Raw genomic sequence first — 23,638 nt, 5'->3', positions numbered from 1 at the left:
CTCCCTCTACACTGTCCCATCAAACACTCCCAGGGCAGGTACAGCACGGGTTAGATACAGAGTAAAGCTCCCTCTACACTGTCCCATCAAACACTCCCAGGGCAGGTACAGCACGGGTTAGATACAGAGTAAAGCTCCTTCTACACTGTCCCATCAAACACTCCCAGGGCAGGTACAGCACGGGTTAGATACAGAGTAAAGCTCCTTCTACACTGTCCCATCAAACACTCCCAGCGCAGGTACAGCACGGGTTAGATACAGAGTAAAGCTCCCTCTGCACTGTCCCATCAAACACTCCCAGGGCAGGTACAGCACGGGTTAGATACAGAGTAAAGCTCCTTCTACACTGTCCCATCAAACACTCCAGGGCAGGTACAGCACGGGTTAGATACAGAGTAAAGCTCCCTCTACACTGTCCCATCAAACACTCCCAGGGCAGGTACAGCACGGGTTAGACACAGAGTAAAGCTCCCTCTGCACTGTCCCATCAAACACTCCCAGGGCAGGTACAGCACGGGTTAGATACAGAGTAAAGCTCCCTCTACACTGTCCCATCAAACACTCCCAGGGCAGGTACAGCATGGGGTTAGATACAGAGTAAAGCTCCCTCTACACTGCCCCATCAAACACTCCCAGGGCAGGTACAGCACGGGTTAGACACAGAGTAAAGCTCCCTCTACACTGTCCCATCAAACACTCCCAGGGCAGGTACAGCACGGGTTAGACACAGAGTAAAGCTCCCTCTACACTGTCCCATCAAACACTCCCAGGGCAGGTACAGCACGGGTTAGATACAGAGTAAAGCTCCCTCTACACTGTCCCATCAAACACTCCCAGGGCAGGTACAGCACGGGTTAGATACAGAGTAAAGCTCTCGTGTGCCTGTGTATGTGTAAGTAATCATGATGTGTTAACCTCATTCCCTGCCTGTCAAACTCCAGTCAGTCTGTTTGTTACACCCCCAATGCCATTGATTTATGAGTCAGAGTGTCAGAACAAGGCTGTAAATCACTTGGACAGAGCCCACCGTGACTCTCGACCCCCTGAACGGACATTGATTTTTCCCTCCCTGGGTTTGAGAAGCTGACACAGAACAGGCCGCCCGAGTTGCCAGCCAGCCTCTGTTGTCTATCGGGCGTCTGTATCTGGATGGCGAGCAGCACTGATCTCGCCCAGTGAGTTAGCTGGGTCAGTTACCATGCTTCACGCCCAGTTTCCCCACTGATGACCCGTTAAATTATGAACAGATTTACTGTTGGCCTCGGCTGCTGACAGTCAGAACATGTCCTCATTCAGCACGTCCTCTGGCTTTCGAATGAAGCTAGTATTTCACCGGTTAACGCGGGCAGTTTCCTCTGGTTGGTATCCGGGGTGAAATTGGACGCATGTACTTTCTGAGTTGATGCTTTTATAGAATCATAGAAATTTATGGCACAGAAAGAGGTCATTCGACCCATTGTGTCTGTGCCGGCCAAAAAGAGCTCTCCAGCCCACTCGCACTTTCCTGCTTTTGTTCCATAGCCTTATAGGTTACGGCACTTCAGGTGCATATCCAAGTACTTTTTAAATGTGATGAGGGTTTCTGCCTCTACCACCCTTTCAGGCAGTGAGTTCCAGACCCCCACCACCCTGTGGGTGAAAAACATTCTCCTCAACTCCCCTCTGATCCTTCCACCAATTAAATCTATGCCCCCTGGTTATTGACCTCTCTGGTAAGGGAAATAGGTCCTTCCTATCCACACTATCTAGGCCCCTCATAATTTTATACACCTCAATCAAATCTCCCCTCAGCCTCCTCTGTTCCAAAGAAAACAACCCCAGCCTATCCAATCTTTCCTCATAGCTAAAATTCTCCAGTGCTGGCAACATCCTCGTAAATCTCCTCTGCACCCTCTCTAGTGCAATCACATCTTTCCTGTAGTGCGGTGACCAGAACTGTATGCAGTACTCTAGCTGCGGCCTAACTAGTGTCTTACACAGTTCTAGCGTAACCTCCCTACTCTTGTATTCTGTGCCTTTGAGTACGAACAGGAACCAGCAGGAATCATCCCCACAATGTCCTGTCACTTGGCACACAGAGTAAGGCTGTTAGCTGTCCTCTGCAGCCAATGCTTTGTACTTAAGCAGTGGGAGCCCCCTGCCCCTTGATTGGGTGGGGGTGGGGGTGGGTGTGTGGGGTGGGAGGGTGTGAGTGGAGGTGGGAGTGTAGGTGGGGGTGGGTGTGTGGGTGGGAGGGTGTGAGTGGAGGTGGGAGTGTAGGTGGGGGTGGGTGTGTGGGTGGGAGGGTGTGAGTGGGGTTGGGAGGGTGTGGGTGGGGCTGGGAGGGTGTGAGTGAGGTTGGGAGGGTGGGGGTGGGAGGGTGTGGGAGTTTGTGGGTGCTTGGGGTTGGGAGTTGGGGTGGGTTGGGAGGGTGTGGGTGTGGGTGGGAGTGTAGGTGTGGGTGGGAGTGTGTGAGTGGGGTGGGAGTGGGTGTGTGAGGTGGGAGGGTGTGAGTGGGGTGGGAGTGGGTGTGTGAGGTGGGAGGGTGTGAGTGGGGTGGGAGTGGGTGTGTGAGGTGGGAGGGTGTGAGTGGGGTGGGAGTGGGTGTGTGAGGTTGGGAGGGTGGGGGTGGGAGTGTGTGTGTGGGGTGGGAGTGGGTGTGTGGGGTGGGAGTGGGTGTGTGGGGTGGGAGGGTTTGAGTGGGGTGGGAGGGTGGGAGGGTTTGAGTGGGGTGGGAGGTTGGGAGTGTGGGTGGGAGTGTAGGTGTGGGTGGGAGTGTGGATGGGGATTGGACGGCCTTTTTCTTTGTCCATGTCTACCTTGTGTCGGTCCGTCATCGTTGGCGCTTTCTGCGAGCTGGCAGTGGACTCACCAACCCCGCACCTGGCCCGCTGAACATGCGGAGACGATTTAATGCGGCAAACAAATGCTGCCCAGTTAAAGACCTGAGTTGGCGCCTCCGAGATGCGCGGAAGCAGGAATCGCGGTTTTCCCAAACCGTGCTCTACGGAGAGCAGAGCCGGGCTAGTTAAAATAAGCTGGCGGGAGCTGGTAAATCATTACTTTGCTTGAACTTAGATATTTAATCACAGCAAGGCATACAACACCTGAGGAATTTTTAAACGTCTGTCTCCACAGGCTTTCACTCTGTGTTAAGTGCATTCTTGTTTTCTTGCTTCAGGGCAGCTTTAATGGGACTTGTAATGTCAGTCATTAACTAGTAATGAGATGAGAGATTCACGACTTTATGGCGGTGTCCCTTTAACCGAGCATGCTAATTAGATTGCTTCATTCATAATCACCAGATGTCCCAGAAATAGTGGATAAGTTGCGGGTCTGACTGGAGCAGATCGCCCCCTTGTGTGTAAACACCACTCTTCATGCAATAGACCCCAAGCTCCAATCCCTATATCATATCGCCCTCTACTGGCAGCAGTAATTATTCATCACGCACATTCCAGGTTTAAAGGTGCAGGCTATCTGGATGTTAAACACACTGACAGGGGTACAGATTATCTCTGGATGTTACACGTGTTGTGAGGGGATGCAGATTATCACTGGATGTTGAAGAGTGAGATTGACAGGCTTGCTCTGTAGCACATTTAACCCTTGGTAGTTGGTGGGATTAAAACTTGTTTTCTAGTTTGCAGGCAATAGTATAACTGTGGTCCCAGAGTTCGGGTGTACTATACTACGGGCGATTTGATCAGCCGGTATTGCGTGCGGCACCGGGGAACATGCTTGTGTCACAAGGGAACATGCTTGTGTCACACCGGAACATGCTTGTGTCACACCGGAACATGCTTGTGTCACACTCTCTCTGCGGGAACTCCTTGCACACTCTCTGCGGGAACTCCTTGCACACGCTCTCTGTGGCAAATCCTTGCACACTCTCCCTGCGGGAACTCCTTGCACACTCTCCCTGCGGGAACTCCTTGCACACTCTCCCTATGGGAACTCCTTGCACACTCTCCCTATGGGAACTCCTTGCACACTCTCCCTGCGGGAACTCCTGCACACTCTCCCTGCAGGAACTCCTTGCACACTCTCTGCGGGAACTCCTTGCACACTCTCCCTGCGGGAACTCCTTGCACACTCTCTGCGGGAACTCCTTGCACACTCTCCCTGCGGGAACTCCTTGCACACTCTCTCTGCGGGAACTCCTTGCACACTCTCCCTGCAGGATCCCCTTGCACACTCTCCCTGCGGGAACCCCTTGCACACTCTCCCTATGGGAACTCCTTGCACACTCCCTCTGTGGCAAATCCTTGCACACTCTCTCTGCGGGAAATCCTTGCACACTCGCCCTGCGGGAACTCCTTGCACACTCTCCCTGCGGGAAATCCTTGCACACTCACCCTGCGGGAACTCCTTGCACACTCTCCCTGCGGGACCCCCTTGCACACTCCCTGCGAGAACTCCTTGCACACTCTCCCTGCGGGATCCCCTTGCACACTCTCCCTGCGGGAACTCCTTGCACACTCTCCCTGCGGGATCCCCTTGCACACTCTCCCTGCGGGATCCCCTTGCACACTCTCCCTGCGAGAACTCCTTGCACACTCTCCCTGTGGGAACTCCTTGCACACTCTCTGCGGGAACTCCTTGCACACTCTCCCTGCGAGAACTCCTTGCACACTCTCCCTGTGGGAACTCCTTGCACACTCTCCCTGCGGGAACTCCTTGCGCACTCTCCCTGCGAGAACTCCTTGCACACTCTCCCTGCGAGAACTCCTTGCACATTCTCCCTGCGGGAACTCCTTGCACACTCTCCCTGCGGGATCCCCTTGCACACTCTCCCTGCAGGAACTCCTTGCACACTCGCCCTGCGGGAACTCCTTGCACACACTCTCTGCAGGATTCCCTTGCACACTCTCCCTGCGGGAACTCCTTGCACACTCTCCCTGCGGGATCCCCTTGCACACTCCCTGCGAGAACTCCTTGCACACTCTCCCTGCGGGATCCCCTTGCACACTCTCCCTGCGAGAACTCCTTGCACACTCTCCCTGCGAGATCCCCTTGCACACTCTCCCTGCGGGACTCCTTGCACACTCTCCCTGCGGGAACTCCTTGCACACTCTCTGCGGGATTCCCTTGCACACTCGCCCTATGGGATCTGCTTTCACACTCACTCTGCGGGATCCCCTTGCACACTCTTCCCTGCGGGAATTCCTTGCACACTCTCCCTGCGAGAACTCCTTGCACACTCTCCCTGCGGGAACTCCTTGCACACTCTCCCTGCAGGAACTCTTTGCACACTCTCCCTGCAGGAACTCCTTGCACACTCTCCCTGCGGGATATTTCTTGCACACTCGCCCTGCGGGAACTCCTTGCACACACTCTCTGCGGGATTCCCTTGCACACTCTCCCTGCGGGAACTCCTTGCACACTCTCCCTGCGGGATTCCCTTGCACACTCCCTGCGAGAACTCCTTGCACACTCTCCCTGCGGGATCCCCTTGCACACTCTCCCTGCGGGAACTCCTTGCACACTCTCCCTGCGGGATCCCCTTGCACACTCCCTGCGAGAACTCCTTGCACACTCTCCCTGCGGGATCCCCTTGCACACTCTCCCTGCGAGAACTCCTTGCACACTCTCCCTGCGGGAACTCCTTGCACACTCTCCCTGCGGGATGCCCTTGCACACTCTCTCTGCGGGAACTCCTTGCACACTCTCCCTGCGGGATCCCCTTGCACACTCTCCCTGCGAGAACTCCTTGCACACTCTCCCTGCGGGAACTCCTTGCACACACTCTCTGCGGGATTCCCTTGCACACTCTCCCTGCGGGAACTCCTTGCACACTCTCCCTGCGGGAACTCCTTGCACACTCTCCCTGCGGGAACTCCTTGCACACTCTCCCTGCGGGATCCCCTTGCATACTCTCTCTGCGGGAACTCCTTGCACACTCTCTGTAGGGTCCCCTGGATTCCGTCGCTGTGTAATTCCAGAGACACTAGCTCTGTGCGGCTCAGCAGATCCCAGTTAACACTGTCACTCTTTTCATTCCAGGTTGTTAATCAAGGCCGGGATTGATGCGAACAGAGTGGCTAAAACAGGGACCGCTCTGCACGAGGCAGCACTGTGCGGCAAGACCGAGGTGGTGCGATTGCTCCTTGATGTAAGTCTGTTTATGGAAGGTTAACTCTGAAAAACCCATGCGTGCGCTGAGTCCGGTAACACTCTGACAGCTGAGAAAAGAAAAAAGAGAGACTTGCATCTATATAGCGCCTTTCACGACCACCGGACATCTCAAAGTGCTTTACAGCCAACGAAGTACTTTTGAAGTGTCGTCACTGTTGTAATGTAGGAAACGTGGTAGCCAATTTGCGCACAGCAAGCTCCCACAAGCAGCAATGTGATAATGACTGGATAATCTGTTTTAGTTATGTTGATTGAGGGATAAATATTGGCCAGGACACCGGGGAGAACTCCCCTGCTTTTCTTCGAAATAGTGCTGGGGGATCTTTTACGTCCACCTGAGAGAGCAGATGGGGCCTCGGTTTAACGTCTCATCTGAAAGACGGCACCTCTGACATTGCAGCACTCGCTCAGCACTGCACTGGAGTGTCAGCCTAGCTTTATGTGCTCAAGTCTCTGGAGCGGGACTAGAAGCCACAACCTTCTGACTCAGAGACGAGTGTGCTACCCACTGAGCCACGGCTGACACTTAAGAGATCAGAGGAGAGGAGCTGTCAGTCACCCATTGGCTCCCACCACCCCTGCCCTCACCGACTCATGCTGGCTGTCTCTCTCCTGATGGATCACACACAAGCTCCTCGTCTACGGACCGCTTCACGGCCTCAGCTCACCGTAACTCCGCAACCACTTCCAGCCTCGCACACGCCCCCCTCTCCCTGTTGTTTGGTGCTCTTCCCCTGGCCTCCTGTACATCCCCCGCGCCCCCACCCACACACCATGCTCTACCTTTTGCTTTCAGTCGCCCCAGCCTCCCCTTCCCTGGATCATTAGTGAATCGGTTGGGTTTTTAAAGTAAGACTTGCATTTCAATAGCGCCTTTCACAACCTCAGGACATCATAAAGAGCTTTGCAACCAATGAAGTACTTTTGAAGTGTAGTCACTGTTGTAATGTAGGAAACGCGTCAGCCAATTTGCACACAGCAAGATCCCACACACAGCAATGTGATAAATGGCCAGATCATCTGCTTTACTGAGGGAGAGCTCCCCCCACCACCACCCACCCCCCGCCCAAAATAGTACCGTGGGATCTTTTATCCACCTGAGAGGGTAGACAGGCCTTTCTTTGACATCTTATTCGAAAGACGGCTCCTCCGACAGTGCAGCACTCCCTCAGCACTGCACTGGAGTGTCAGCCTGGATTATGTGCTCGAGTATCTGGAGTGGGACCTGAACCCACAACCTTCTGACTCGGAGGCGAGAGTGCGACCTACTGAGCCACGCCTGACACCTTTACAACAATTGAACAGCTTTTTATGGTTATTTTTTTCCTGGTGCCAGCCCCCACATTCCCAGATTTATTAGAATTCAGCGTCATAACTTGCTATGGTGGGATTTGAACTCCCGACCTCTGGGTTGCTAGCCCGGTACCAATCGGTAATAATCTATGCCAGTACTGGAATGCTCACGGCTGCGGCCCAGGGTTTTGGCGGCTGTGATCCACGAGCTGCATTTTGCTCAGAAGGCCTCTGTGCCTTCGTCTCCTATCCTCTACTCCGACACCGAGCTCTGCTCTCGATGCATTCAGTTTGACTCCTCGGAGTCGATTTTCACTCCCTTCACCTGATGTCAGCGGGGCGGAAACGGCCTCAAAATGGGGTCGGTGGCCCTACCCCCACCGTTGTGTCGAGTGACCAAAGCGCTCGCCTGTTTCAGGCGACAGGCCCCTTTAAATACAGAAATCGGAGTCCTATGACGTAAATAGGACCCTGACTGCCATTTTAGGTTGGAACTGGGCAGAGCCTGCACTGTGTGCACTCCAACCAGTTCCACGGACGATGGAGACGAGGTCCGGCAAAGGTATGTGTTCAGTTATTTCTGTAGCCCCAGAGAAGCAGGAGTGGACCTCCAGGGCCCACAAAAATAATCTGGTCTGCTGCTGCCTCTGAAGGTCCCACGTAGCTGGCCTGCCGGCTTTTAAATAGAAAAACTGCGCGGTATTTTGAATGGGCCACGCGGCACCAAAAGAAAAATTTCCATGGAACATTGGATGGGAGGTTTGGGGTTCGGCCTCATCATTTTACCCCAATTCCACCCCTGATTCCTCTTTGCAGGCTGGCATTGACGTCAACATCAGGAACACCTACAACCAAACAGCCCTGGACATCGTCAATCAGTTCACCACCTCCCAGGCGAGCAAAGAGATCAAGCAACTACTGAGAGGTAAAAGGGGGGGCGGGGGGGGGGGGCAGCAAGTGGCTGGCGTGGGGACCAGGGGGAGGGGTGAGGAAGAAAATGGGTTGTCAGTTTGTCGGGACTGTGCTGTTTTGGGAGTGTGCTGCGTGGACTGTGCTGTTGGGTTTTTGAGAGTCTGCTGGGATTTTGAGAGTCTGCTGGGATTTTGAGAGTCTGCTGGATTGTTGCCTGTGTACTGCTGGATTGTTGGGAGTGTGCTGTTGGGTTGGGAAACAAAAGTGAGGAAATGTTCCATCTGTATAACTGTATAGAATTATAAACAAATAATGAAGTTTCATGTAAACCATCCTGCACATAGCAGGTAAATCGCGTTAGTACCAACGTGCCTGCTATAGGCGGTGTATTACCCGTCCTGATGGGGGCACTGCCATAGTGTAGGTGCTCGGGGTGTGGCAGGTATTGCTGTTTCTCATCATCTGAGACTCTCTTCTCAACAGAGGCCTCTGGAATCCTGCAAGTCCGAGCCCTTAAGGATTATTGGAACATTCACGACCCCACGTCACTCAATATCAGGGCCGGGGATGTTATCATGGTAAGTAATGCTGGGATTGGGGTGGGGAAGGAGCAGCAGAATTGTTGTACATGTAACTACAGGTAGACTATCCTTTATCCGAAAACCTCGGGACCAGCCGAGTTTCGGATAAAGGAGAATTTCGGATTTCGGAAGGTGGGTCCGCGGGGGGGTCGGCGGGGGGTCGTGCGCACGACTTACGCTGACGCTCAGCGTAAGTCAGTCGGGGTCAGCGGGGGTCGGGGCCGGCGGGGGGGGTCGGCGGTTGTCAGGGCTGGCGGGGTCCGCGGGGGGGTCGGCGGCTGGCGGGGTCCACGGGGGGGTCGGCGGTTGTCGGGGCTGGCGGGGTCCGCGGGGGGGTCGGCGGTTGTCGGGGCCGGCGGGGTCCGCGGGGGGGTCGGCGGTTGTCGGGGCTGGCGGGGTCGGCGGTTGTCGGGGCCGGCGGGGTCGGCGGTTGTCGGGGCCGGCGGGTCCGCGGCGGGGTCGGCGGTTGTCGGGGCCGGCGGGTCCGCGGCGGGGTCGGCGGCTGGCGGGGTCGGCGGTTGTCGGGGCCGGCGGGGTCCGCGGGGGGGTCGGCGGTTGTCGGGGCCGGCGGGTCCGCGGCGGGGTCGGCGGTTGTCGGGGCCGGTGGGTCCGCGGCGGGGTCGGCGGCTGGCGGGGTCGGCGGTTGTCGGGGCCGGCGGGTCCGCGGGGGGGTCGGCGGTTGTCGGGGCTGGCGGGGTCGGCGGCTGGCGGTTGTCGGGGCTGGCGGGGGGGTCGGCGGGGGGTCGTGCGCACGACTTACCCTTTATCCGAACTTCCGCAACCGGAACCCTCTAAAAACCGAAGGTTTTTTCGTTCAGCGTAAGTCGTACGCACGACTTACGCTGAACGAAAAAACCTTCGGTCTTTAGAGGGTTTCGGTTTTCGGAAGTCCAGATAAAGGGTAGTCTACCTGTACTTGTTAACGTGAAACAGACAGTTCCATCATCAGCCCACATGGTTCGAGCAGCGGCGCTGCAGTACTGTGCGTTCCGAACCACAGCAAGCAATGTGTGTGTTTCTGATGTTGCTCCACATTGTAACCTGACAAACTATTATCCCCAGTGTATAATATAGGAAATAGCAGCCCCTGTGTATATTACAGGGTGTAGCAGCCCCTGTGTATAATATAGGGAATAGCAGCCCCTGTGTATAATATAGGGAATAGCAGCCCCTGTGTATAATATAGGGAATAGCAGCCCCTGTGTATAATACAGGGAATAGCAGCCCCTGTGTATAATACAGGGAATAGCAGCCCCTGTGTATAATATAGGGAATAGCAGCCCCTGTGTATAATATAGGGAATAGCAGCCCCTGTGTATGTTACAGGGTGTAGCAGGTCCTGTGTATATTACAGGGTGTAGCAGCCCCTGTGTATATTACAGGGTGTAGCAGGTCCTGTGTATATTACAGGGTGTAGCAGGTCCTGTGTATATTACAGGGTGTAGCAGGTCCTGTGTATATTACAGGGTGTAGCAGGTCCTGTGTATATTACAGGGTGTAGCAGCCCCTGTGTATATTACAGGGTGTAGCAGCCCCAGTGTATATTACAGGGTGTAGCAGCCCCTGTGTATATTACAGGGTGTAGCAGGTCCTGTGTATACAGGGTGTAGCAGGTCCTGTGTATATTACAGGGTGCAGCAGGTCCTGTGTATATTACAGGGTGTAGCAGCCCCTGTGTATAATATAGGAAATGGCAGGTCCTGTGTATATTACAGGGTGTAGCAGCCCCTGTGTATATTACAGGGTGTCGCAGCCCCTGTGTATAATATAGGAAATAGCAGCCCCAGTGTATGTTACAGGGTGTAGCAGGTCCTGTGTATATTACAGGGTGTAGCAGCCCCTGTGTATATTACAGGTTGTAGCAGCCCCTGTGTATATTACAGGTTGTAGCAGCCCCTGTGTATATTACAGGGTGTAGCAGCCCCTGTGTATATTACACGGTGTAGCAGCCCCTGTGTATGTTACAGGGTGTAGCAGGTCCTGTGTATATTACAGGGTGTAGCAGCCCCTGTGTATATTACAGGGTGTAGCAGGTCCTGTGTATATTACAGGGTGTAGGAGCCCCTGTGTATATTACAGGGTGTAGCAGGTCCTGTGTATATTACAGGGTGTAGGAGCCCCTGTGTATATTACAGGGTGTAGCAGCCCCTGTGTATGTTACAGGGTGTAGCAGGTCCTGTGTATATTACAGGGTGTAGCAGCCCCTGTGTATATTACAGGGTGTAGCAGGTCCTGTGTATATTACAGGGTGTAGCAGCCCCTGTGTATATTACAGGGTGTAGCAGCCCCTGTGTATATTACAGGGTGTAGCAGGCCCTGTGTATATTACAGGGTGTAGCAGCCCCTGTGTATATTACAGGGTGTAGCAGGTCCTGTGTATATTACAGGGTGTAGGAGCCCCTGTGTATATTACAGGGTGTAGCAGCCCCTGTGTATATTACAGGGTGTAGCAGGCCCTGTGTATATTACAGGGTGTAGCAGCCCCTGTGTATATTACAGGGTGTAGCAGGCCCTGTGTATATTACAGGGTGTAGCAGGTCCTGTGTATATTACAGGGTGTAGCAGCCCCTGTGTATATTACAGGGTGTAGCAGCCCCTGTGTATATTACAGGGTGTAGCAGGCCCTGTGTATATTACAGGGTGTAGCAGCCCCTGTGTATATTACAGGGTGTAGCAGGTCCTGTGTATATTACAGGGTGTAGCAGCCCCTGTGTATATTACAGGGTGTAGCAGCCCCTGTGTATATTACAGGGTGTAGCAGGCCCTGTGTATATTACAGGGTGTAGCAGCCCCTGTGTATATTACAGGGTGTAGCAGCCCCTGTGTATATTACAGGGTGTAGCAGCCCCTGTGTATATTACAGGGTGTAGCAGCCCCTGTGTATATTACAGGGTGTAGCAGGTCCTGTGTATATTACAGGGTGTAGCAGGTCCTGTGTATATTACAGGGTGTAGCAGGCCCTGTGTATATTACAGGGTGTAGCAGCCCCTGTGTATATTACAGGGTGTAGCAGCCCCTGTGTATATTACAGGGTGTAGCAGCCCCTGTGTATATTACAGGGTGTAGCAGGCCCTGTGTATATTACAGGGTGTAGCAGCCCCTGTGTATATTACAGGGTGTAGCAGCCCCTGTGTATATTACAGGGTGTAGCAGCCCCTGTGTATATTACAGGGTGTAGCAGCCCCTGTGTATATTACAGGGTGTAGCAGCCCCTGTGTATATTACAGGGTGTAGCAGGCCCTGTGTATATTACAGGGTGTAGCAGCCCCTGTGTATATTACAGGGTGTAGCAGGTCCTGTGTATATTACAGGGTGTAGCAGGCCCTGTGTATATTACAGGGTGTAGCAGCCCCTGTGTATATTACAGGGTGTAGCAGCCCCTGTGTATATTACAGGGTGTAGCAGGTCCTGTGTATATTACAGGGTGTAGCAGGCCCTGTGTATATTACAGGGTGTAGCAGCCCCTGTGTATATTACAGGGTGTAGCAGGTCCTGTGTATATTACAGGGTGTAGCAGGTCCTGTGTATATTACAGGGTGTAGCAGCCCCTGTGTATATTACAGGGTGTAGCAGCCCCTGTGTATATTACAGGGTGTAGCAGCCCCTGTGTATATTACAGGGTGTAGCAGGCCCTGTGTATATTACAGGGTGTAGCAGCCCCTGTGTAGAGTACAGAGAATACTAGAAGCTCGTGTGTATATTATACTGTAGTTAAACTCTCATTCTGCTGTATCCCCAGGTATTTCTGGACAGTCAGAGCTGCTAAGTTCTCCCTGTGTCGTGATATGTACATGAGTGTCTGTATGTCTGGTAACTCAGTACGTCGCTGTCTCCCTGTGACAGGTCCTGGAGCAGCACGCAGACGGGCGCTGGAAGGGCCACATTCACGACAGCCAGAAGGGCACGGACCGCGTTGGCTATTTCCCCCCGTCCATTGTCGAGGTGATCAGCAGGAGATCAGGTCAGTGGGCTGTGGTCAGTGGTCTCCACTTCCTGGTGGGAGTTCTTCACACAAAGGGTAGTAGAAATCTGGAAAACTCTTCCCCCAAAAGCTGTGGGTGCTGGGGGTCAATTAGAGCTTTCACGACGGAAATCGATCGATTTGTGTTGGGTCAGGGGTATCAGGGGATATGGAGCAGAGGCGGGTAAACAGGGTTGAGGTACAGATCAGCCATGATCTCACTGAATGGCGGAACAGGCTCAAGGGGCTGAATGGCCTAATCCTGTTCCTGTGTTTCCTATGAGACAGCAGGGAACCTAAAGGTGAGTAGGTGAGAAACATATTTTTATAAAGAGGATATCACGTCAGGCTTTCATACTCAATTTGTGGTCTTGTGTGTGTCCTACTCACCTCTATATGATATACTTCAGTGTTTCAGATGATGGAATGATTTTGTCTTGCATTTTTTCATTTGTGGAGAGGCTGGGTCAGAAGTGTCAGATATCTTAGTAATCCCCCTTACAGTTTGCGGTCCCCTCCCTCAAGGTATTGACTCGTGCTGGGCCATGATTCCACATTTGTTCCAGTTCCTTGCCAAATTGTGTATTCTTCACGTGAAGAGGAAATAATTGCATTTCTATAGCGCCTTTCACAACCTCAGGACATCCCAACGGGCTTTATGGCCAATTAAGTACTTTTGAGGTGTAGTCACCGTTGTAAGGTAGGAAACACGGCAGCCAATTTGTGCACAGCAAGCTCCCACAAACAGTAATGTGATGATGACCAGATAATCTGTTTCAGTGATGTTGGTTGAGGGATAAATATTGGCCTGGACACCAGGGATAACTCCCCTGCTCTTCTTCGAAATAGTGCCATGGGATCTTTTACATCCACCTGAGAGAGCAGACGGGGCCTCGCTTTAACATCTCATCCGAAAGAAGACACCTCCGACAGTGCAGCACTCCCTCAGTACTGCACTGGAGTGTCGGCCTAGGTTATGTGCTCAAGTCTCTGGAGTAGGTCTTCTGACTCGGAGGCAAGATCGCTATCTACTGAACCACAGCCGACACCTAGATAGTTACTGTCAGTGTAGTTGTTACAGCCGTGGGGTTGTAACAGCCGATCCTGATCTTGCATGGGCCTCACGTTTGCACATGCACACTTTCTAGCATTGGATCTCTGGATAGCGCTCAGAAGCAGTAACCCTGGCTGTGATCAGCCAACTCAACTCACAGTATGCGTTGAACCTGGCCTGTTTGGCTGTGGTTACTCGCTGAGACATCAGTCGAGTTCGATTCGAATTTCATGCCATGGCAGCGGCCCCTTCTACAAAGTGAATGCGTTTGCATATCAGACATTGGCGGGATTGGACTCTGTTCCGATGCTGCTCATGGTTGAGTAGCCTGCTGACATTCCCTGTCCAGGCTCATACATGAAAAATAGCCACTTAGACAAGGTACCAGAGGGTTGCAAGTGCCTGTAGAACTGTATCCCAGCGAGTGTCTGCACCTTCAGGAGAGGAGAAATCATGGGGTAGAACTACAGCTATTTGGTAACTTCTAGCATTTGATAAAGTGCCACATAACAGGCTTGCCAGCAAAGTTGAAGCCCATGGAATAAAAGGGACAGTGGCAGCATGGATACGAAATTGGCAAAGTGACAGGAAACAGAGAGCAGTGGTGAACGGTTGTTTTTCGGACTGGAGGAAAATATACAGTGGTGTTCCCCGGGGGTCGGTACTAGGACCACTGCTTTTCTTGATGTATATTAATGACTTGGACGTGGGTGTACAGGGCACAATTTCAAAATTTCCAGATGACACAAAACTTGGTAGAATAGTGAACAGTGAGGAAGATCGTGATAGACTTCAAGAGGACATAGACAGGCTGGCAGAATGGGCAGACACGTGGCAGATGGAATTTAATGCAGAAAAATGTGAAGTGATACATTTTGGTAGAAAGAATGAGGAGAGGAAATATAAACTAAAGGGTACAATCCTGAAGGGGTTGCATGAACAGAGAGACCTGGGGGTATGTGTGCACAAAACATTGAAGGTGGCAGGGCAGGTTGAGAAAGCAATTAAAAAAGCTTATGGGATCCTGGGCTTCATGAATAGAGGTATAGAGTACAAAAGCGTGGAAATTATGAGGAACCTGTATAAAACATTGGTTCGGCCTCAACTGGAGTATTGTGTCCAAATCTGGGCACCGCACTTTAGGAAGGATGTGAAGGCCTTAGAGAGGGTGCAGAAAAGATTTACGAGAATGATTCCAGGGATGAGGGACTTCAGTTACATGGATAGACTGGAGAAGTTGGGGTTGTTCTCCTTAGATCAGAGAAGATTGCGAGGAGATTTGATAGAGGTGTTCAAAATCATGAGGGGTCTAGACAGAGTAGATAGAGAGAAACTGTTCCCATTGGCAGAGGGTTTGAGAACCAGAGGACACAGATTTAAGGTAATTGGCAAAAGAACCAAAGGCGAGATAAGAATTTTTTTTACACAGCGAGTGGTTAGGATCTGAAATGTACTGCCTGAAAGGGTGATGGAGGCAGACTCAATCACGGCTTTCAAAAGGGAGTTGGATAAGTACCTGAAAGAAAAAAAATTGCAGGGCTACGGGGAAAGGGCGTGGGAGTGGGACTAGCTGAGGTGCTCTTGCAGAGAGCCGGCACAGGCTCGACGGGCTGAATGGCCGCCTTCTGTGCTGTAACCATTCTGCGATTCTATGGTGTATTGGAATTCCACATAATGGAAGTTTTCCGTGTAATGTGATTGACTGTGAAGGAGGGTTGCTCCACTGGGATTGCAAACAACAGGTCCAAATCGGAAAGGAATTGATCCATTAGGATTCTGTACAATGTAAACTAAATGGGACGAGCTTTAGTGTATTGGGATTCTATGTAATGGGGGTGAATGGGAGGCAGCAGTCATTGGGATTCAATGAAAGTGAATGGAAGGGGTTCAGTCCAGTGAATTGTGTACAATGGGAGTGAATGGAAAAGGCTGTTGGTCTGTTGAGATTTTATCCAGTTGGATTGAATGGGAAGGGGGTTGGTCCATAGGATTGCTGTGCAGTGGGTTTGAATGGGAAGGGGGTTGGTCCATAGGATTGCTGTGCAGTGGGAGTGAATGGGAAGGGCCAGTCCCTTGGGATTCTACATATTGGGAATGAATGTGAAGGGGTTCATCAGTTAAGATTTTATGCAACGGGAGTGACTAGGAAGGGGATTGGTCCATTGGAATTTTATATAGTAAGAGTGAATGGGTAGTGAAGTGGTCCATTGGGATACTACACAAAGGGCGTGAATAGGAGGGTGGGAAGCCACCAATTATACAATTGCATCAACCAGTGTCGCATATTTACAGAGTAGCAATGGCAGAACTTTGAGAACAGGAGCCTTGATCACCTACTCATTCATGGAGTGAGTCACAGCTGTTGAGGACCTAAAATGGGGACGGTGGGGAGCAGCTGAAAATTATCTTTAAAAATTGGGAGTAGGGAGACAGTTAAATAAATGAAACGGTTCTTCACTTGGCCGGCAAGCCAAAGACCCATCTTGGAGCCTGGCTGAGGGTCTGGATGGTAATTAAAGCCGCTGATGCATGGAACGATTTAGCTCACTTCAAAGGTCTGGCCACGAAGCTAGATGAAGCTCCCACACTGACGGGCACTGATTGGAAAAGCGCTCAGTACACACAATGCTTCTAAAGGAACTGCACTCAGTGAGGTCAATGGACCGTGCTCCTCGGTCAAAAGGAAACTGGACTGCCTGTGGCCCATGTGATGTAATGGAACCTTTTATTCACAGCAGGTCACTTGACAAAAGTAATGAGATTACGTGGGGGGAGGAGCATTGTCGAGCAGAGGAACTGAGTGCCTCTTGCAGATTTGAAACTGTTTACACTTCCAGTCAGGCACGAATAGGGAGGCGAATACTTCCCCGGAAACAAAGGCCTGGTATTTGGGAAATTAGGTTCCCCTCCCAACATTAAAAGTGTGAAAAGTAAACTTGGTGATTACATGCTACTGGGATATAATGAACTGAGGAGGAGGAGGACAAGGGTGGGAATACCTTTGATTTTCCACCCAGCCCATTCCTCCCCGCACCCCCTCACCAAGACACAGATCTGCAAGGTTCTCCTTTTTCAGCTATGTGTCTTTAATTTCAGATTGTTTCTTAGGAATTTGGCTTATCTGGTCGATCCCAGAGTTTTTAAAGGGAAAGGAATGTCTAAGCCAAGTATATTTTTGCAAGGCAAAAGCAAAATACTGCGGATGCTGGAAATCTGAAATAAAAACAGAAAATGCTGGAAACGTTCAGCCGGTCAGGCAGCATCCATGGAGTTAACGTGTCAGGTCGATGACCTTTCGTCAGCCCTTATACCTCGCCCCTTCCCACTGTCCAGGGCCCCAAACACCCCTTCCAGGTGAAACAGCGATTTACTTGTACTTCTCGCAATCTAGTATACTGTATTCGCTGTTCACGATGCGGTCTCCTCTACATTGGGGAGACCAAACGCAGATTGGGCGACCACTTTGCGGAACACCTCCGTTCAGTCCGTAAGGGTGACCCCGAGCTTCCGGTCGCCTGTCATTTTAATTCACCGCCCCATTCCCATTCAGACCTCACCGTACTCGGCCTCTTGCATTGTTCCACGGAAGCTCAACGTAAGCTCGAGGAACAGCACCTCATCTTCCGATTAGGCACTTTACAGCCTTCCGGACTCAATATCGAGTTCAACAATTTCAGATCATAACCTCGGCCCCTATTACATTGTTACATATTTTTTATCAACCCCTTTGTTTTGGCCTTTCCCCCCCCCTTCTTTTTTTTTCTCTCTCCCACATGGCAGCTGTCTCCCATTCTGCCAGCGCATTTCACACCTAATCTAAAGCCGTCTTTTGTCTCCACTAGTCCTATCACCATCTCGTCTCGTTTCGTTTTGAATACCTCTTAATGTCTCTTCACTTCTCTTTTGTTCTCTCCCAGCCTGGCCTCTTAACCTATTTCATTCCCTGTGTCTCTTTAGTCTTGACAAAGGGTTCACCCGAAACGTTGACTCTATTTTCTCTCCACGGATGTTGCCTGGCCTGCTGAGTTTTTCCAGCATTTTCTGTTATTGTGTCAGAACTGGAGATGTTAGAGATGTAACAGGTTTTAAGCAAGTACAGAGACAATGAAAGGGGGAGGGGAGGAAAGAGCAAAAAAAACAACCGTATCCCTTGCAAAACTCCCAAAATAGGTTCCTAAAAGGTGACTCCTTTGTAAAGCGCCGGGTAGACATTGATGAAGAACAGTACAATTGAATAGGCAGATGAATTGGCTCAAGTCAGAAGCATTAACCAGTGAGCAGGAAATTTTCAGCACAAAAATCGTCTCGACAGGTCCCAGTGACCTTCCTCATGACAGCACGAAGGAGGGTTTGAAAAGTGGCTCCTAACAGCAACTAAGGCATAACCATTTGGCCCCAGGTTTGACTGCCATTCTGTGGTAAGTTAGGTGATCTCGCAATGGGAAACAGTTGGCCTCAGTGCCTCTGGGTTCCTGCTTTGGTCACTCACTCCTGCTACAACATGCACCTGTGTGGTTGTGGGGGAAGGATAGGACTGGACTTAGCTGTGATGCCCTTCATAGTTGAGCAGTCTGCCAACACTCGCATGAAGAATGGCCACTTGAGTGAGGTATGTGCCCAGCCCTCATGGAACCATGCCCTAGCAAGGCCCACGGTCTTCAGGAGAGGAGAGGAGAAAATCGGCAAAGTGACACTATTATAGAGCGTCGTTAGACTGGCACTGTGGGGAGTTGAGTAAAATATGAATGTCTGATCGGGTTGCTTGTTGTACCCTCTTTGCCCATAGGCACCCTCACTCGCCACGCCTCGGTGCCACCTCATCAACGCCAGGGGTTCCCCAAGACGCACCAGACTACCTTGACCACCTCGCAAACAGACGACGCGTACCAGCTCTACCAGCAGATGTACTCGCAGACGCTGCCCGCCCATCGCACCTTCAACCATCCTGGATTCAGCCGAACCAATCACAACACGGAGAATAGCGAGGCTTCCGCAGGTAAATCGGGGTTCAAGCCAGTAGCAGGGACCGTGCGATTTTATGTTCCCAAATTGTCTTCAGCAGAACATTTTATTCATATGAACATTGGCCAACTCCTGTTCCTTCCTATCAGCCCATCGAGCCTGTTCTGCCATTCAGTTAGAGCATGGCTGATCTGTACCTCAACTCCATTGACCTGCTTTGGTTCCATAACTCTTAATACCCTTACCTAATGAAAAATCTATCATTTTGAAATTTTCAATTGACCCCCAGCCTCACAGTTTTTGGGGGAGTAGGCTCCAGGTTTCCACCACCCTTTGTGTGAAGAAGTGCTTCCTGACATCACCCCTGAACGGCCTGGCTCTAATTTTAAAGTTATGCCCCCTTGTTCTGGACTCCCCCCCCCCACCTCCCCCACCCACCAGAGGAACTAGTTTATCTCTATCCTATCAAATCCTTTAATTATCTTAAACACGTCACCTCAATCCAATCACCAGTCTGCGACGAATTAGCAGATCCCAGCCTTGAGACTCCCCAGTAATGTCCTGATTTCGGCTCTTAAAGTGAGTTCCCTGGACCTTTAGTCCTCAGTCATTTTCCGTCAAGGCACAAGGCCAGAGTAAGAAGCAGTGCTTCCAAACAGCAGGTCCCGACACACTCTGTCAATGGCCAATCTTCCTCTCAATCGTAAAATACATTCCCTTGTAGGCTGATGTATTGTGCGAGTTGGAGCTGGCTAATTTGTGTAATAGGTTAAACTGATGATGCGTGCTCTGGGAAGGCCTGTGAACTTAAGCCTCAGGCTTCTCAGAAAGACACAGGCCTCTGACATTGTTTTCAAACTTAGAAAATTGGAGTCTGTAGCTAAATTTAATAATTTTTTTGTAAATTTTCTAATTTTGCTGCATCCTTATTACATTGCAAACCTTACTTCCAGCCTTAATTCATCAAATTAATAGACAAATAAGATGGTGTTTGAAAGGATTTTCAAAAAACTACTGGCCCTTTCCTGTGGTGTTGCCCATGGTCAGTTGATGAATGAGGTTCTTTTTAATATATAAGATGGTGACGGGCAAGAGAGAGAGAGAGAGAGAGACTTCAGAAACACGCTCCACTGTGCTGGCTAATGGCCAGAGCCTGCAACTAGAATCATACAGCACTGAAGGAAACCATTCGGCCCATTGTTCCTGTGCTAACTCTCTGAAAGAGCTATCCAATGGTGAGGGTGCATGACTTTGGCAGCATGGGGTCGTGGTTACGGGGTACGGCAACACTGTTTAGGGGGAACCTTGGGTTTCGTGGGAATTTGATTAATTGGCTGATCCTTGAGGTCTGAAAATATGCGCCAGGGTTTGAATCAGAAATTTATCGAATCTTACACCACAGAAAGAGGCCATTCGGCCCATCATGTCTGTGCCGGCTCTTTGAAAGAGCTATTCAATTAGTCCCACTCCCCCACTCTTTCCCCATAGCCCTGCAATTTTTTTCCTTTTCAAGTATGTATCCAATTCCCTTTTGAAAGTTACTATTGAATCTGCTTCCACCGCCCATTCATGAAGTGCAACCCAGATCATAACAACTTGCTGTGTAAAAAACTTTCTTCTCTGGTTCGTTGCCAATTATCTTACATCTGCGTCCCCTGGCTATCGACCGTCCTGCCAGTGGAAACAGTTTCTCCTTATTTAATCTGTCAAAAAAACCCTCATAATTTTGAACATCTCCATGAATTCTCCCCGTAACGTTCTCTGCTCGAAGGAGAACAATCCCAGTTTCTCCAGTCTCTGCATGCTCATGTTCCAGATTATCTGAGATTAACGTCACAGGCGATTGGCTAGTATTCAAGTAATATCTTTTCCAATCGAAATTCCAGAGACTGACCTCAAACCCCTCACAATTTACTCTCATTTTAATGTTATCCTAACCTGCTGATTTATGGATCAGTGTATGGGAAGCCAGTGATCACTGCCCAGTCTGCACACTGATATTATATAAACTACAGATTGTACATTGTATGAACCGCATACTATATTATATATAAGTTTGTTTTATGTTACTCAGCTATGACCTGTTCTCACTGTGTGTTCTGCAAGTTCGTGGTGAAGTCAAGTTCCAGCCCACAGCTCAGATTATCTGGCTTCATCATTCAACGGCCCGTACATTATTGACCTATCACTCGCCATCGCCGTGGCGACCCCTCGTAACACTTCACTACTGTCACTCAATGATGCTATCACTGTCTGCTAGTTGCATTTAGCGGTTTGGGCTGTGTACTGATTCCCCCCCACCTGGCACAGGTAGTGCCATCGCCCAGTGTAATGACTGGAGCTGCAGTCGGTGCCGTGCATGCTGCCCTTGACCGTGTGGCGCTCTGATGATTCCCCGCGGTCCAGATCTGTACAGCAGACAGCCGTAACATCACCGGGGAGCACTCTCTTGTCCACTCACTGACGGGCTGACTCCAGGAGATGTGAGGAGTCATTTTTGGAAGTCGCACACCTGGCGTGAAGTTTTGCTTGCCTTCCCAACCCCCCCCCAAGCTCCTATTGGGCGCCCTCACCTACCCCAACATTCCACTCGCTAAAATGGATGGATGGAGAAGCATTTGAGCGGGGGAGTGGTTGTGTCCCTGATCTCTCAGTATACGCGCCAAGTGGGTGAAGCTCAGAACCAGGAGCGTGAGTTCATAAGATCACCGCTCTGCTTCTGAATATTAATGCTTCCACATATATATGGATTAATACAAGACTCTCCCCTTTGTGGTCGTCTTTGAGAGACTTGTGCGAAGCATATTTATTTTTGGCTCCATCGAGGAACCTTGGAGAAGGACCAAGACTCCATTGCCCAAGACGCCAGCAAAGTTGCGAGAGAGGAGGTAAATCAGGAAGTGGTGGTTAGGAAGACCGAGGGAGGTGAGATCATGGAAAGGAATGGGGATGAGACGGCATTGGTTCACAAGATAAACACAGATGAGGATGGCCATTCGGCCCATCTTAACCCATCCATCCAGAAAGACGTTGCAGTCTCTCCATCGTAGCATGCGACTGTTTCCTAAATTATTCCAGAATCTTCTCATCCAATACTCTGCCTGGAAGACCATGCATACGCTGATGTGGAAGGGAATGTTTCAAGGCGGGATTTATAATAGTCTTCTGTTAACATTGAACCTTTTCTAGTGACGGGTGTGTTTGTTGGGGTTTTGGGTGACGACGAAGAGCTGTGATTACAACAACAACAACTTGCATTTATATAGCGCCTTTAACTTTGTAAAATGTCCCAAGGTGCTTCACAGGAGCATTATTGGAATAACTTTGACGCTGAGCCACATAAAGAGGTATTAGGACCAAAAGCTTGGTCAGAGATGGGCTTTAAGGAGCAACGTAAAGGAGTTTATAGAGGTGGAGTAGCGGAGAGGTTTATGGAGGGGATTCCAGAGCTTCGAGCCCAGGCAGCTGAAGGCACGGCCGCCAATAGTGGGGCGAAGGAAATTGGGGATGCGCAAGAAGCCAGAATTGGAGGAGCGCAGATATCTCGGCAGGTTGTAGGGCCAGACCAGGAGCCAATGTAGGTCAGCGAGCACAGGGGTGATGGGCGAACGGGACTCGGTGCGAGTGCGGACAGTGCAGCAGAGATTTGGATGAGCTCAAGTTTACGGTGACTGGAATGTGGGCGGCTAGCCAGGAGAGCATTGGAACAGTCGACAAACACATGACTTCTTATTTGTGGTAGGAAATGGTCTGGACAGTGTCTCTTACCAGTACCCACCAGCCCAGCTCTCCATGGACACTCAGGATATCTGGGTCCTCAGGCGGCTAGATGCTGGTAAGCATCATACTTGCCCACCTGCTTATTCCTGGCCCTGCAGCAAGCTTGCTGTAGACTAGAGCAGCAGTGAACGTCTACTTTACGCGTCCAGTGTTTGTGTGCAATTTTTCTTTAAAGTTACTTTCGTCTAGTTTCAGCGCTCGCTGCACCTTCCCTAACAGAGAGGCCGAGCCCCAGGACAGAGCACCACCCCTGCTCCCAGTGCCAAGCCCCTACCCTAGCTGTGACAGGCTGGCGACCAGCTGTCTGAACCGCTGATGAGCAGTTTCTAGGTGCTGTGCGAGAGTGCCCCGGGTTATCATCTCCTCCAGTCTCCCTGGGTGTACAACAAAAACTTGCGTTTATATACTAGGTCCTAAGCTCTGGAATTCCCTCCCTAAACCTCTTCGCCTCGCCACCTCTCGCTCCTCCTTAAAGCCTACCTCTGACCAATCTTTTGGTCACCTGTCCTAATATCTCCTTATCTGGCTCAGTGTCAAATTTAGTTTGATAATTGCTCCTGTGAAGCGCCTTGGGACGTTTTACTACTTTAATGGTGCTACATAAATGCAAGTTGTTGTTTATATAGCGCCTTTAACGTAGTAAAACGTCACAAGGTGCTTCACAGCTAATGAACTTTTTTTGCATTCTCTCATCTTGTTCTTGGTTCTGTTTGCATCTCTCAGCTCTTCAGGTTACCTTGATTCTATTCTCTCTCCCTGTCTCTCTTCAACCAGAAGAGAAAACCACCTCGGTGGCCTTGTGGGTGACATTACCACGGGGATGGTACAAAGCCATACGGACCAGGAGGTTCCAGGCTCCATTCCCAGTCTGTGGTGGATTACCTGGAAGGCCAGGTGATCCTAGGACACGCCAATTGGCCTCAGTGCCCCTGGGCTAAAGAAGGGAAATATCTCACTTTGTGTGTGTGTGTGTGTGGG

At 50.9% G+C, this 23,638-nt stretch overlaps 1 protein-coding gene across 3 annotated transcripts in view; it reads left to right on the top strand.

Annotated features, from left to right (window-relative positions):
* Positions 1-23,638, top strand: part of caskin2b (CASK interacting protein 2b) — a 127,428-nt gene that overhangs the window by 64,516 nt on the left and 39,274 nt on the right. For all 3 annotated transcript variants that reach the window (XM_085963318.1, XM_085963317.1, XM_085963315.1), the window contains exons 6-10: positions 5,986-6,094; positions 8,227-8,335; positions 8,806-8,900; positions 12,747-12,864; positions 18,705-18,914. In XM_085963318.1, the coding sequence (XP_085819444.1) occupies positions 5,986-6,094; positions 8,227-8,335; positions 8,806-8,900; positions 12,747-12,864; positions 18,705-18,914 (641 nt within the window). The remainder of the gene's footprint in view (positions 1-5,985; positions 6,095-8,226; positions 8,336-8,805; positions 8,901-12,746; positions 12,865-18,704; positions 18,915-23,638) is intronic.

This window comes from Somniosus microcephalus, chromosome 21, assembly GCF_052327205.1.
Source record: "Somniosus microcephalus isolate GS21.2 chromosome 21, FLI_Smic_1.0, whole genome shotgun sequence".
Taxonomy (NCBI): Eukaryota; Metazoa; Chordata; class Chondrichthyes; order Squaliformes; family Somniosidae; genus Somniosus; species Somniosus microcephalus.
The sequence above is the reverse complement of the archived record's forward strand: the minus strand, read 5'-3'. Positions and strand labels throughout refer to the sequence as shown.